The sequence below is a fragment of the Neomonachus schauinslandi genome, chromosome 10, assembly GCF_002201575.2.
Source record: "Neomonachus schauinslandi chromosome 10, ASM220157v2, whole genome shotgun sequence".
Taxonomy (NCBI): Eukaryota; Metazoa; Chordata; class Mammalia; order Carnivora; family Phocidae; genus Neomonachus; species Neomonachus schauinslandi.
Window position 1 is genome coordinate 110,749,006 of NC_058412.1, and position 14,520 is coordinate 110,763,525.

Here is a 14,520-nt window from a genome sequence, read left to right on the forward strand (position 1 = left end):
TCCGGTTATTGGCTGTGGGCCACCCTGGCAGTCCCGGGTCACAGGAAAGTGTCCATCATCAGCTGGGCTGCAGGCCGCACAGACAATGCTAGGCTGTCTTGGCCTCTGGCCACTGAGGGGTAAGAGAGGCTGGGAGACAGCACCGAGAGATCCCTTTATCCCAGGAGCAGGCTGGGCCTGCACAGCCCGGGCCTTGTGCAGGCTGCCAGGGTCTGAGGCCCCCAGATGCCTGGGAAGGACATTAGAGTAGGACAGGCTCCAGAGCCTGAGGTGAGGTTCACCTGCTAAGAAAGGGAGAGCGAGACCCCACACACACATCCACCTGGAAGATTTACCTGGGTCTGCTGGGCGGTCTGGGAAGTCAGAGCCCTCCCGCTGCTCCCGCCCCTCAGTCTCAGACGCATTAGACCCCAACTTCCCATTGACCCTCTGCGGACACAGCCCCTGGAGAGAAAGCTCAGGGTGGGTGGTGGGGGGCATGCAGGAGAGACATTGCCACCCTAGCCTGTCCAAGGTCTACCTTCCTGGGAACCAGGAAGTGACTGGAGCCACGTTGGCATCATGGCTCTGACCTAAGGACTGGGATGCACTGAAGCCAGGCCGGCTTCCAGGAGGGCTGGTGGAGGACCTGCTGGGGCCCTCAGACACAACTCGCACACACACGGGCTCTGGGGCCCGGGCCCTGCCCCGTGAATCATTCACACATGGTCGCCTGAAGTGTCTCTGTTTGCTCTCGGAACACATGATCTGTTTTGGGGCAGGGAGAGGGTGCAGTAGGCATCTTGGCTAGTACTTTGTACATTGAATTAGCATTGATTTCTCGCTGCCTGTGCTTGACTTAGAGGGTGGGGCCAGGGAGATGTCGGGCCTGGGAAGACACAGACCCAGCCTGTCCGCAGTGGGAGCGTTTCCCCCTGAGGCGTGTGGACCAGTGTGTGCTGGGGGAGAAGCAGTGGGAAGCGGGGCAGTGGCAGAGGTGGGGGCCGGCCCATAGCACAGATGGGCAAATGGAGGCCAAGAGGAGAAAGAGGGTGGGTGTTTTGGGGAATCAGTGGCCCATCTAGGCTTCGCCACTCACTCTCTGTGACACCAGTGACTTCCCTCAGGGAACCTTTGGTACCCCTCCTCCCCCCCAAGCCAGCTGCAGGGCTGGTTGTACAAGTCAGGGACAGTGGGTGTGCCTGGAACCTGACACTTAGGATCCACCCCACGGTGGGTGGCGCCAGCCACCGGCTCCCAAGACCTGAACTCATCTTTGGGTTGGACCCCTCACTAGGGGCAGAAGCCCCAGGGTTCCTGCTCTGAGAGAAATGATTTCAGTTTGAGGGGAAATCCGGAAACCCTGGGTCCGCGCTGATACTGCGGCCGGAGACGGCTCCCGACAAGGCTCCGCAGATGGAGGTGCGCCGTGTGCAGGATACACGCTGAGTTTCAGAGGCTTCGTAGGAAAGAGAATGTAAAATAGCTCCATTTTAGCACAGTATTGGTTGTTGCAATAAGGTTTTGGATCTATTGGGCTAAATAAAATAGATCGTTAAAACTCATTCTCTCTGGTTCTTTTGACCTGTTAACTGTGGCCGCTAGGAAGCGGGAAGTTCGGCGCGTGGCTCGCCGTCCGTTGCCACTAGACAGCGCGCTGCTCTAGGCCCTGAGCGCCCAGGTGGCCGTGCTGCTTACGGGGCCACCGGGCAGGAAGGCGGGGCCGTGGAATGGAGGTGCCGGCGTCCCTGGCCTGGTGGCACCAGGAGTCCGGTGGGGAGCAGGGGAAGCGCAAGGGTGCAGTGGGATGCTTAGGAGGGACGGCTAGGTGGGCAGCCGGGGCCTGACCGCCAGACCGTGGGGCGGGCACCCAGTGTGGCCCCATCGTGCGGGGATGGTGGGATCCCAGGGGTACTGCCCCCTCCCAACTCCTCTGTGTCCCCCGTTTGACCCCGTGGCCCTCCCCCTTTCTTCCGGGAGGAAGAGCAGGGTAGCCTGCCAGGAGCCTGGTGCTCCTGGGAACTATGTATCATGTAAACACGGCCCAAGCCACTGGCCTTTGTCAGAGCAGGCGGGGACCGGCCCTGGTGAGGTGCACACCCAAATTCAGAGTGGAGCCGGCGCCCCCAGGCTGCAGCCTAGAGCCCCGGGCGGCCGGGCCCTGGTGTCTCCGCTGCCCTGGCCCATGGTGGGGCTGCCGGTGGGGCTGCGGGCTCCAGCGCCCTCCCCTCTCCCCCACCCCCACCCCCGCCGGCTCTTTTGTGTGTGAATTATTGATGCCCCCTCCCCTCCCCTTCCCTGCATGGCCGCTGCAGCAGCCCACGGAGGAGGGAGGAGGGGGTGCGGGTGCGGCCTCAGCTGCTGCACCTCTGGCCACAGAAGGCAGCCTGCCCCAGCGGATGCCCAGGCTGAGGTCCCAGGGACGGAGTAGCTTCCCACCGTGGCCCAGCCCACCGCGGGAGCTGGTGTGGGTCTGCCACTGGGGGGGGGTGCCCCTGGCCGGGGGGGGGGGGGGGGCGCCAGAGCCCGGTGTGGCGATTGGCGGCTCGCACAGAGCCAGGCTTGTGCGGGCTGCGGGGCGCTGGCGCCCACATAAGGGCATTGTTTGCCGAGGTAAAAGGGGTTTTTGTCTCCTTCTGGAGACGGGACAGAGGGAGGAACAATTTCCCCCATTCATCGCTAATTCCCCCATTTGAATAGCAGCACACTGCCCCACGGTAAATAGATGGGCACCGCAGTCCTTCCCTGCCCTAGGCATTCCGGGCCCAGGTGGTGGGCTCTGCGTCCTGCCCAGAGCTGGGGAGTCCTGAGTGGGGGGACATGCTCAGAAGGGGTGCATTCCCCAGCCGCTTCCCCGCGGCCGCTCAGCGGACCCTTTTCTCTGCCGCTCATACAGTCACAGGTGGGGGGCAGTCTTGGCCTGCGGGCATGGTTCTAGGCCCCAGCAGCCTGGCCTCGGGCGGGGTGCCCGTCCCGGAGGGGCCTCCTGGCACGGTGGCAGTGATGAGGCCGGCGTGGGGACAGAGGGTCACTTCCAGCCGGGGGTGTGGGGCGGGTTCAGCCGGCACACGTGCCTGCCCGGAGAGTCCCGTGGCCGGAGGCCTGCGCCCCTCGGGTCGGGCCCCGCTGCCCATGGGGCCAGCTGGGTTCTTCCGCAGGGTCATAAAGTATCAGAGCCCAAGAGGGCGTCCGTGGCAACTCCCTGGACTGCAGATAAGAGGAGCCAAGGAGACGGGCTGTGCCCAAGGTCGGGAGACAGCGAGGCCCCGCACCTGCTCCCCCACCCCACCCCCTCGCCGGTCTCATTCGGGGAATGGGGCGTGGGTTTGAGTATGCGTCTATAGCTCCTTTAAATCACACTTTTTTCGAGGGAGTGGGGAGGAGGGAAGAATTCAGAGTGGCCCGGAACCTCAGCCTGGGCTGCTGACCCTGCTCTCTGTTCCTTCTTTCCCCGAATGGGGCCAGGCACTGCAGGGGCCAGGGCTGCCACCAGCCCATCCTGGGGGTATTGGCCACCTCAGGACGGAGCCAGGGGACAGACCTGGGGCTTGTGGTGGGCCTGGCACCAGCTCTAGGACCTCTCCTCCCAGAGGGAAGGTTGTGGATCACCCAGAGACCAAACCGGACACACGTGATGCAAACCTGCCTCCAACTAAGGAAATCATTGGCTCCCATAACCAAAAAGTCTAGGTTCTTCTTTGGTTTTAGGCACAGATGGACCCCGGGGGATTTGTCTGAGCCAGCTATTCAGCCCTGCCGGATGGGCTCAGCAGCCCTGGGGCGTGGGGAGGAGCACTTCTTTCCAAACAGTTCAGCCAGAGCCCCGGGACTGACTTTCGTGGGTCCAGCTTGGTCGGATGCCCGCTGGTCACTGGGAAAAGCTGGGCTGACCGGCCAGGCGTGGGCCATGTGCTCACCCTGGAAGACGTGGGTGCCCTCGCCAGAGGGAGGAGTATGGTTTTTGGAGAGGCAGGAATGATCTGCCCCCCCGCCGCCCATACAGCCCTGCTAACTATGGGTCTGCAGGGCGGGGGCAGCTTACAGCGGGGGGTGGGGTGGGGGCACAGGCCATAGACATAGTAGTGAGAAGGTGATTAAAACGCTCTGGAAAAAGTAGGTAAAGGGGTCAGCATGGCAGAGTGGGGGCAGGGAGGTCTTACCGAGGTGACCTTGAAGCAAGTCCCTGGAGGGGAGGGAATGCGCCAGAGAGGGAGAGAGCTGGGTGGGGTGACAGGAAGGCGGCCACCCCTGGAGGGAGTCTGGTTCCCGCTTAGGGGTTTGAACTCAGTCCCTGCAGCTGCCATTTCCCTGGGAGGCTGACAGATCCACTCCCCTCCCCGCCCCCCCCATCCCCCAGCAGCACCTTTGCCCCCACGGCGGGGGGTGGTTGGCCCCAGGGCCTTGTCAGCTTCCTCCTGTGAGGCTTCCTCCGGGGGCTACTTCCAAAAAGACTTCCCTCCTTTCCTCCCATCTTCTCTCCGTCCCTTCTATCCTCATAGTGTCTCACCCTCCTCAGGATGAGTTCTGGAGATGGGGCCCTGCAGTCAGGGCTGGGGGTTGAGGAGCAGGGGTCAAGGGCCAGAAAGCTCGCAACTGTGTTTTTGGAGCCCAGTCTCTTCTAGAAGCCTTCTGTTTGGTTTTTTACTTGCTAGAGTATGAGCCCCCAGGACAGTGACTACCCCTGTCTTTTCACTGTCGCGTCCCCAGTGTCTTGCATGGGTCGGACACCCAGTAAGTGCTCAAGCAAGGAAGGGACACGGGTGGGCAGGGCACCACCTCACATACGTGCCCCCCTCAGAGCTCATGCCTTCCCGCGGTGCTGGGCTCTGAGGGGCCCTCGGAGGCGCGCGCGCGAAGTAGATGCATGATGAAGTGAGAGTGTGGGGTGTAGAGAACTAGCTTTTTTTTTTCCTAGCACCTACTCTGTATACCAGGTATTGTCTATATCTTACAAATCCTGTATTTCTGACATCACCCCTTTGGAAAGGAAACTGAGGCTCAGGGAGGTAAAGTGGCATCTGATGGACAGCCCACGTCCATCCCACTCCACAGGCCCTCTGCATTCTGCCTAAAACCCGTGGACTCTCCGGTTGGCAAAAAGTGGACCCGAGTTGTTGGCGGCGCCGGGGCAGGTGGGGCAGGCCTGCGGTTGGCACGCCGGGCTGAGGTGGCCCCGGCAGAGTGACGGGGGGGCGCATGCGCTGTGACTCTTCTGTCCCTCTGGTGAGGGCTGTGGTGTGGAGGCAGAGAACCTCGGCCTGTGGGGGGGACACGGAGCTCGTGAACTGGGGCCGCTGGTCTGCTCCAGGTCTTACATGGTTGGTTGGTTGGTTTGGGGGGATTTTCGTGGTAAATAGGTGCCATTTCCACCGTTTTTCAGTATACAGTTCAGCAGCATTAAGTACATTGACGGTATTGGGCGAGCAGCACCATGATTTCCAAAATACGGTTTTCATCAGCCCAAACAGAAACTCTACGTCCACTAAGCGGTAGCTCCCCGTGCCCACTGCTCCCCGCCCCGGGGAGCCCCCAGATGTTTCTGTCTCTGGGAAGGTGCCTCGTCTGGACACTGCGTGGAAGCAGATTGTCAGCGCCCGTCCCGTTGTGACTGGGCCTCTTTCACTCAGCGTGATGTTTCCTAGGTTCTTCCACGGTGTAGCAGGTGTCAGGACTTCATTCCTTTTTATGGCTGCATAACATTCCATTGCATGGATAGACCCCATTTTGTTTTATCCATTTATTTGGCAAGGTTTTTCGAAATGTAAACAATGCAAGTCAGTCCTTAATAGTTTAAAATCTGGATAGTTACCGAATGGTGCAGATCCCCATTTCTTCTAAACATTTGGAATGCATGATCTGGACTCCTGGTAGCTCGCGGTCCCACCTGCCCAGCCACTTGCCTTACTAGCCCAGGGCAGCATCTGAGCAGTGGGAAGCGGGGGCTCGGACTGGAGCCAGGGCCTGTGGCTGTCCAGCTGACCAGCACAGGTGCACAGCCCCGGGGCAGGGGAGTCGGCCTGCCTCCCCGCTCCCCCTTCCCCTGCCCCCCACCAGAGTTTTAGGGCAAGGGGGGTCCATCCTCCCAGGGGGTAAGCTGGCCGGGGAGGCAGGCGGTCGGGGGCAACGTCTGAGCCTGTACAGGGGTTGGGCACTGCGGGAGGCTGTGGGCCCGATGCCCATGCTGAGCGCCGGGACGTTGGCTCACTGTGTGCCAGGCCTGGTGCCCTCCTAGTAACCCCTCCTCTTGGAGGAGGACAGAGCCCTCCAAGGCCAAGCAGCTGGCCTGTTGGAGATGGTTCCAGGGTGCGAAGTGTCACCTGCAAGGTGGGCTAAGAATGGGCACCTGCCAGAGCAAATAGGAGCTCGTGTGATCACCCAGTATGCGTGTCCATCCTTGCCTTCCAGCACCTCAGCTCCAGAAGAGGCTCCTGAATGTGTGGAGGCTTCTTCAGCAACAGGTCCTGCCCTGGTGGGAGGTGGGCGGCTGTCAGGACTCAGCCGGGGCCAGGCTAAGGAGGCATGAAGTTTCCCAGGAGGGATGGGCCCCGGCTTCGTCAGGGCTGTGAGTACCTCCTTCCTAGGGACAGTAGAGGAGGCCTGCCCTAAGGAGGCAGCAGTGAACCAGGCCTTGAAAGTGGACTGAAATGTTCTGAGCTGGAAGCAACATGGCAGGCAGACAGCAGAGCCCAAGTGAAGGCCTGAAGGCATGAGGCCCCACGGTGGCCAGCAGAGTGGGACCCGGGCTACAGAAGTCACGGGACTAAGAACACAGCCCACGGGAGTCTGGACTGTATTTTTCTATATTATTCAGCAGGCTGTGGAGAACAGGAAGGTTATGGAGTGATGAAAAATGTAGGGTGGAGACCGGGGTGGGACTGAGGGGAGGGAGGGCAGCCACTCTCCTGTGGTTCAGTAATGTGCGTCTGTCCCTCCAGGAGGGCTGGCACCCGGGTTGTCATCGTGACTCCGTTTCCCAGCCTGGGACTGGGCCAGCCTGCAGTAGGTGCTCAGTAAATACTGCTGGGTAATTTGTTCATTCCACAAACGTCTAGATCGGTTGCTGGAGATACTGCGTTAGGAGAACCTGGCCCATCTGTGATGGGGTGGGGGGGGCGGCAGATGGGTGGTGAGGGCCCAGAGGTTGCAGGGCCCCAGGCCCGGGGACAGGGGGGCACACGGACTCTTGAGGTGCAGCGGAGCAAGCAGGGAAGCTGTGGGGCGGCTCGAGCCTGGAGCTGACCTGCGGGAGGATGCAGGGAGCGGTGGCTGCCCAGAGGAAGAGGAGGAGGAGGAGGAGGGGAGGGGCAGCCTGGCCCGGGGGACCTGCGGCAGTTGAGGGGGAGGGGTGCCACTTCGCCGCGGCCTTTCCCATCCCCCTCTGCCCAGGGCTCGGCGGCTTGATGGGCAGCCCGGCCCCGCCCCCGGGCAGCCGGGAGGCCAGCGATTGGTTGGGGCGCTAGAGCCGCTCGGTCGCCATGGGGACGCTCTGGCGGTGCGCGTGCCCAATGCCCAGCCCCGGGGACTAAATCTTCATAATCTGCTGGCTGGGAGAGTGGGGGTGGGGTCTTGCGCGACCCTGGCCTGGGGGAAGGGGCGGCCTGGGAGGCAATCAGGGCTCACTGTGGCTGCCCCTCCCCCAGCGGCTCTGGGTGCTGGGGCCGGGCCACCCGGGCACCTGGGCGCCACCGGGAAGTACGCGGTACTCACCTGACAGTGACCCTGGGAGCTCGGAGTAGCTTTGGCCTCTGCCGTCTCAGCTGATCAAGCAGGAGGCTGGGCCTGGATTGAGGAGAGGGGCCTGGAATTTTATCTGAAAATGTCTAGCGCCTTCGTTCAAGTTTGTCTCCCCGGATTCCCCAGGCAGTGTTGTGCTTTCCGCAGCAGGGGGCGCCCTCAGCAGAGCTTTGTCGGGCTGTCACCTCTGGAAAGCGGCGAGGGCCCATTGAGGTGCAGGGAATGCAGAGCCCAGACCCTGGAGCCCTGGCTCCGGATGTCCAAGGCCACGTGGCCTGACCCCAAAGGCGGCTGTGGGGGGCACACTGTGGGTAGGCGGGGCCTGCTTGCAGGAAGGAGTGGGTAACTGAGGGGGTGGGGGGCACAGTGGGGCATCAGCCCTTTCTCCTTGGGCAGATGAAGGAAGCTGAGAGCCTGCTGTGGGGAGAGGGTGTGAAGGGGCAGGGCAGCGGTGAGTTAGAGGAAGGCGGGGTGCCGGTCAGGCCCCAAGCGACCTCTGGGGTATCCAAGGACCTCTGGCATGCAGCCCCGCACTCCCAGGCCCTTGAAGCCGGGCCTCCCTTGAGCCTGGACGTGGTGCCTCGGGTGTGGAGTGCCGGAGACCACCGTGCCCTGCACGCCCCACGGCCGCTCCACCCCGATGGCCTGGTTCCTGCAGAGGGACTGTGCCCCTACATCGGCTAGGGGCAGAGCTGGCCTCTCGGAGCCCCTCAGGGGACAGCCATGCTCACCTCCTGCCCAGAGATGCTGGTGAGGACAGGATGGGGCAAGTATTCCCTGGGGCTGCCGTGGCCACGATCCCCCAGGGGGCCTTAGGGGACAGTAGGTGCTGCGGGGAGCCTCACACCCAGGCCTCTTGTTGCAGATGACTCCTCCTCTGAGAGTGGCAGTGGCAATGGCTCCTCCACCCTGAACCCATCCACATCGAGCAGCACGCAGGGCGACCCCGCCTTCCCTGAGATGAATGGCAACGGCGCCGTGGCCCCCATGGACTTCACCGCCACCTCCGAAGATCAGCCCATCAACCTGTGCGACAAGCTCCCGCCGGGCACGGCGCTTGGCACGCCCTCCTACCCCTCCGACGGCTGTGGCACCGATGGACTGCGGAGCCGTGTCAAGTACGGGGTGAAGACCACCCCTGAGGTGTGTGGGGCTGTGGGCCCCCGGAGCCGTGAGCCCCCTTCCTCCTGTGCATGTCAGGGCGGTGCGAGGCTGACGTGAAATGGTTATGTGCCCGGAGCCGTGACGCCAAGTCAGCGTGGAGGCCATGGCCGCCGTGCCGGGCGTTCTGCGGAGGCTCTGGAATGAGATCCCACGGCGTGTGACCTCAGGCTAGGCCTTCCCTTGTCTGAGCAGGTGTCACCAGCCGTGAAGAGGGCTTGGCCCCGGCCTCAGTGGAGGTGGGGGTGATGTGTGGCCCGTTCCGCTCCCCCCCAGAACAGTCTGCTGCCGGTTAGAGCAGCAAGGCCCCGCCTCTCGGGGCTCCTCTGCATGCCTGTCCCTGTTTCGCAGACAGTGCAGGGGAAGAACGAGGCCTCTGAAGCCCCAGGGATGTGGATGTTTGCAACTCGGTAGATCAGGCTGACGTGGGCTGCTCGTGGGGGAAGGGTGGCCGACGCTGGTGCCCTCGCCACCGAGCACTGCCCCCTGCCTCCCGGGGCCCCCCTCACACTTCCGCAAGCTGCCTCTGGGTCACTAAGTCTCCTGCCGTGGTGCGGTGAGCACTGGGCACAGGAACTCTCTCGGGAGAGTTTTCTCCTGCCAGGGCGGCAGCGCCGGAGGTGACTTCTCAGAGCCCTGCGCCCCTGGGCGCCAGCCATGTCCCCCTACACAGGTTCCTCCCCCTCCCTGGGCCGCCTTCTGCTGCAGAGGGCGTGGGGTGGGTGCCAGGGCTTGCCTCTGATGGCCCGTCTCGCGGGAAAGTTCTTTCCAGACGAGTGGGTGTTCAGTTGTCACCGTGTGTCTGAGCTCGGGCCACGGAGCGGGTACTGGCCAGAGCACGGCCTTCGCCTCCGAAGTGCGAGGGGCAGGCCTAGCCGCTGCCTGCACTGAGCGGAGAGCCGCGGAGGGGGCGTTCGCCACTGTGACCTCAGGCCACGGAAGTGAGACGGGGCATCGGTGCCACCTGCAGCTTGTGTCCTGCGGTCTCCGTCTCCGTCTCCTCCGGCCCTGGCCGAGGACTTGGCTAAGGAGCGGCTTGGGCACGTGACTTGCCCGGGGCCCGGGAGGTCTTCTGCCTCTCCACGGCAAGTCCGGCATGACCCAGCAGGAAGCTGGGCGACCTCCGTGTCTCTGCCCCTTGTCAAGTCTGTGTGTGGATCAAGAGTCAGGCACCAGGCCAGGGGCCCTGGGAGGGCCAATCCCTGTGGGACGGTCACAGGAAGCCCGGTGGTGGCAGCTGCTGCAGGACTGGGCGCCGGTCCGTGTCCATCTTCATGCGTTTGTTCTTCAGTAGGGGCTGTGCTCCCCAGAAGGGGCTGTGCTCCCCAGAAGGGGCTGATTCTGGGAGCAGCTCCTGCGGTGGGAACAGGCAGCGGAGGTCCCTTCTTTGCTGGTGGGCCGGGCCTGCTTCCCACTCCCCCTTTCTACACACACACTCTGCGTGGGGGCTCACAGGGTCTCCCCGGGGGTGGCAGCAGACAGGAGAACCCCAGCCCGGGAGCTTCGGGGATGCACTCTGCCTACGGGACCTGTCGCCTCAGCTGGTTCCCTCTCCCAGCCCATCTGTCCCCTCCTCCCTGACAGCACGCTCGCCGCCTGCGTGACAGCTCGGCTGCTGCTCAGGGCTGCCGCCCCTTGGGGATCAGGGAGGAAAACCCCAAAGCCAGAACCAGTCTCAGCAGAACCAGAAGAGGCTGGCTGGTGGTGGGAACCCTTCCTGCGTCTGCCTGTCCCTCGCACGATGTGGCAGGTCCCGGTGTGGGCTCAGCGGCCCAGCACAGCGCCGCCACCTCTGCTCAGCACCCCCGGGGCCCCGGGCCTCTGCTGGCGCCGCTGCGGCCGGGCAGTCCTGCCTCCGGCCGCCCAGGGCGGGGTGGCGACACTGGCACCTCCGATTCCTAGCTGAAGGGAACAGGGAGGGGAGGCGACGCGGGACCTCGACACTGTGGCTCATGCGGCAGCCGGGCGTGCTCACCGTCCCGGTCCCCAAGCTCACCGTGGCTGTCCGGCCGAAAGCGGGCCCGGTCTGACCCTCCGGCCCTTGCCCTTTCTCAGTCGCCCCCTTACAGCTCCGGGAGCTATGATTCCATCAAGACTGAGGTCAGTGGCTGCCCTGAGGACCTGACGGTGGGCCGGGCCCCCACAGCAGATGACGACGACGACGACCACGATGACCACGAGGACAACGACAAGATGAACGACTCCGAGGGCATGGACCCCGAGCGCCTCAAGGCCTTCAATGTGAGGCGAGGGATGGGCGGGGCGGGAGTGGGGGCCACAGCCACGGCCAGCCCTTCCCACAGCCCGTGTCTCCCCCAGATGTTCGTGCGGCTCTTTGTGGACGAGAACTTGGACCGCATGGTGCCCATCTCCAAGCAGCCCAAGGAGAAGATCCAGGCCATCATCGAGTCCTGCAGCCGGCAATTTCCCGAGTTCCAGGAGCGGGCCCGCAAGCGCATCCGCACGTACCTCAAGTCCTGCCGGCGCATGAAGAAGAACGGCATGGAGATGGTGAGCCCCTCCTCCCCGTCCGCCCCGCTCCCTCTGCACTGCCACGGGCCTGCAGCCACACCCGCCGGGCCCCTGGGCGGCCCCCTGGCCAGACACTTGCCCTCCACCCAGCGATCCCGGACTCACAGAGGGAGCTGAGGCCCAGAGAGGTTACAGAGCTCCGGAGAGCATGGGCCCGGAGCCCACACCCCAGCCCTGTGCCAGCCCCCTCCAGGGCAGGGGTCTGTCTGGGTCAGCCCCAACACGGGCTCCATCCCCGTTGTGCCTGCAGACCAGACCCACGCCTCCCCACCTGACCTCGGCCATGGCCGAAAACATCCTGGCAGCTGCCTGCGAGAGCGAGACGAGAAAAGCAGCCAAAAGGATGCGCCTGGAGATCTACCAGTCCTCCCAGGTACCTGCTCCCCAGCAGCCCCGGGCAGCAGGGGTGAGAGGGCGGCCGGCGGTCATGCCGCAGACCCCCAGGCTGGGCAGAACCCCCGCCAGGCCAGCCGGTGTGCAGTGGGTGGTGAAGGCGGGGGGCGGGCAATCCTCGGAGCCAGACGGAGCCTCGGTGGGGCACACAGGCCCTGCGCCCTCCGGGGTGTGGCCTCCGACAGTGTTTTTTAGCTAGGCCGGGACAGATCAACTCTGGCCCACGGAGACATGAGCAGAGTCCCGCAGGTCACAGCACTGGGTCCCAGGGACAAGGGTCTGGATGGCCGCCCCTCTGGTTCCCTAGCGCTTTCCTCCCCCTCTGTAGGACGAGCCCATCGCCCTGGACAAACAGCACTCCCGGGACTCCGCAGCCATCACCCACTCCACCTACTCACTGCCAGCCTCCTCCTACTCCCAGGACCCTGTGTACGTCAACGGCGGCCTCAACTACAGTTACCGTGGTTACGGGGCCTTGGGCAGCAACCTGCAGCCCCCTGCCTCCCTCCAAACAGGAAATCACAGTAATGGTGAGTGCGGGGGACCCAGGCTCTCTGGCTCCCTGACCGGAACCCAGGTCCGTGCGCAGCACAGCCTCAGGGAAGGGGGCAGGGCAGGCGGGGAAGGTGCCTCCCTCGTGGCTCAGGGACCTTCCCCACTTCACAGTCTCGGCCAGTCCTTTGATGGAGAGGTGAGGAAAACTTCAGGCAGTTAAAACAAAAAGCCTACTGGTCGTTTCTCGCCCCCGAGGCGGCTTGCTCCAGAGCTCGAGTGGATGCTCTGCCGGGCCTCTCCCTGCCTCGGCTCCCTGAGGGCTACCGTGAGCCCAGAGTTGCAGCCAAGGCCCTGCTCTACTTGAGTCAAATCCTCTCCACACCCCTGCTTTGCCCACGACCGACCAAGGCTCAGTGAGGTGGTCACTGGGAGTTGGTGGCAGAGCTAGCATCTAGCCCAGGTGCGGCCCAGTTCTGCTGTGGCCTGGGGGGCCCGCCGAGTGGCTCTGGGCAGGTCACTGCCTTCTCCAGGCCTCAGCCCTTGCTCTCACTATGGAGCCCATCCAGGTCACCTGGGGCCACAGTGAACCATCTGTCCCCCCCTACTCCACCCCCTGAAGCTGGTGATTCCCTAGATGGGACACAGCCCCGGATTGGGGAAACGGTCCCTGAAAAGACGCAGACCTCCCTGTGGCATTGGGCGCTGCCCCGAGTGGGAACTGGAGTGGACGCCCCCCTTGAGTCCGGGGGCCTCCGCTGGTGGAGAGCAGCCTGGCAGCCTCGGGGCATGGGCAGGGGGTGGGTGGGGGTGACCTCGGGGCCTCTTGGGCCGGGCACCTGGATTCTGTTGTGTGTGCAGTGGGAGCCACTGATAGGTTTTAAGAAAGGAGGGCTGTGAACTGCGCTCTGCCTGCCCCCCGTGGTGAGATCAGAATTAGAAGGACAGGAGGCAGAAGTTATGTGCACGGAGGGTCATTCAAAAGCAAAGGGGTGAGGAGGAGAGCTGAGGGCGACCCCAAATTGCTTGAGTAGGTTGGAGGAAGGTGTCGCCCACAGGCGAGGAAACTGGTTCGAGGTCCTGGCTGAACGTGCCTGAACAGTTCCTCTCAAGCCCTTGTCCTTGGCTGCAGGAGACCCCTCACGGTTCCTGGGCAGCAAGGGAGGCGCGGGCCCCTGCTCACGGCAGGAAGCCCAAAGCCCCCTCCGCTCACCTCGCTCCTACCACCAGCAAGTGTGTGCAGGTCCCTGGAAGACTGCTGCTTGGGCTTAACTTCTCATCCCTTCCTAATGCCTCTTAACCTAAAATAAGAGGCTGCCTGGCCTTAATCCCCGAGGCGGACGCCTGAGCGGCCATTCGCGGCAAGAGGAGGAACGGCTGTCCCCGAAGGGCTGCTTTTCTTCCAGGAAGAAGAGCCACCTGACAGCCCTGCTGAGTGGGGACCCTGTTAGCGTAGCCAAAGACAGGTCCCAGGGCAGGGAGGATAGGACCTCTGCACAGACATGGCGAGCCTGAGGCTCCGTCCTTCCCAGGCCGCAGACGGTGGCGGCCCCCCCCAACCCCGACCTGGTGCCGCGCAGCACGGCCCGTGTCACGGCTGCAGCCGCCGGGGAGGGCGCCGGGCCTGCTGCCCCCTGGGCCCTGCTCACGCCTGCCAGAGGGGCTCCGGCAGCGGCCCGCCCTCCCTCTGAGGGGGGCAGCTGGCTCTGCCCCTGTGCTTCCTGGGGCCTCTGTCCCCTTCTGTAAGCACCCTGCTTCCGTAGAGGTGGGCAGGGAGGTCACGGAGGCAGAGATCTGCTCCTTCGCCTCCCGGCCCGGGGCAGCCCATGTCCCGGGAGCACTGGCTTGGAGCCCAGCGGCTGGAGGAAGACCACCGGCGGCAGTCCCAGTCCCGCTGCCCGCCCCAGCAGCCGTCGGCCCTGTCAGCCGTCCTTCAGTCACCCCGGCGCCTCTGCAGGGCCGCCCCGCTGGTGGCTCAGAGCTCCTCCCTGTGCTCATCAGGTGGTCAGCGGGAGATGCAGCTGAGCTTCCATAGAATCCACTTGGCCCGCCTTTTCTGGCGGTGCTGGGCCACTTGCGCCCACTCCTGCCCCCACTCCTGAACGTCAGCCCCAGAGCAGATGGGCTGCGGGAGGTAGGGACGCTCTCCCGTCCGAAAGAGACAGAAGGACAGCTCTGAGCATAGGGCTGAGGGATGGAGAGAGGGGAACCCGCCACATGTCTGGAGGC

The 14,520-nt window shown here is 63.9% G+C and overlaps 1 protein-coding gene across 1 annotated transcript in view; it reads left to right on the plus strand.

The window, feature by feature from the left end:
- NOL4L (nucleolar protein 4 like) overlaps positions 1-14,520 on the plus strand; it is a 32,947-nt gene that overhangs the window by 15,502 nt on the left and 2,925 nt on the right. Inside the window, exons 3-7 of the mRNA XM_044918915.1 lie at positions 8,579-8,856; positions 10,930-11,115; positions 11,194-11,385; positions 11,657-11,779; positions 12,128-12,329. Coding sequence (XP_044774850.1) covers positions 8,579-8,856; positions 10,930-11,115; positions 11,194-11,385; positions 11,657-11,779; positions 12,128-12,329 — 981 coding nt within the window. The remainder of the gene's footprint in view (positions 1-8,578; positions 8,857-10,929; positions 11,116-11,193; positions 11,386-11,656; positions 11,780-12,127; positions 12,330-14,520) is intronic.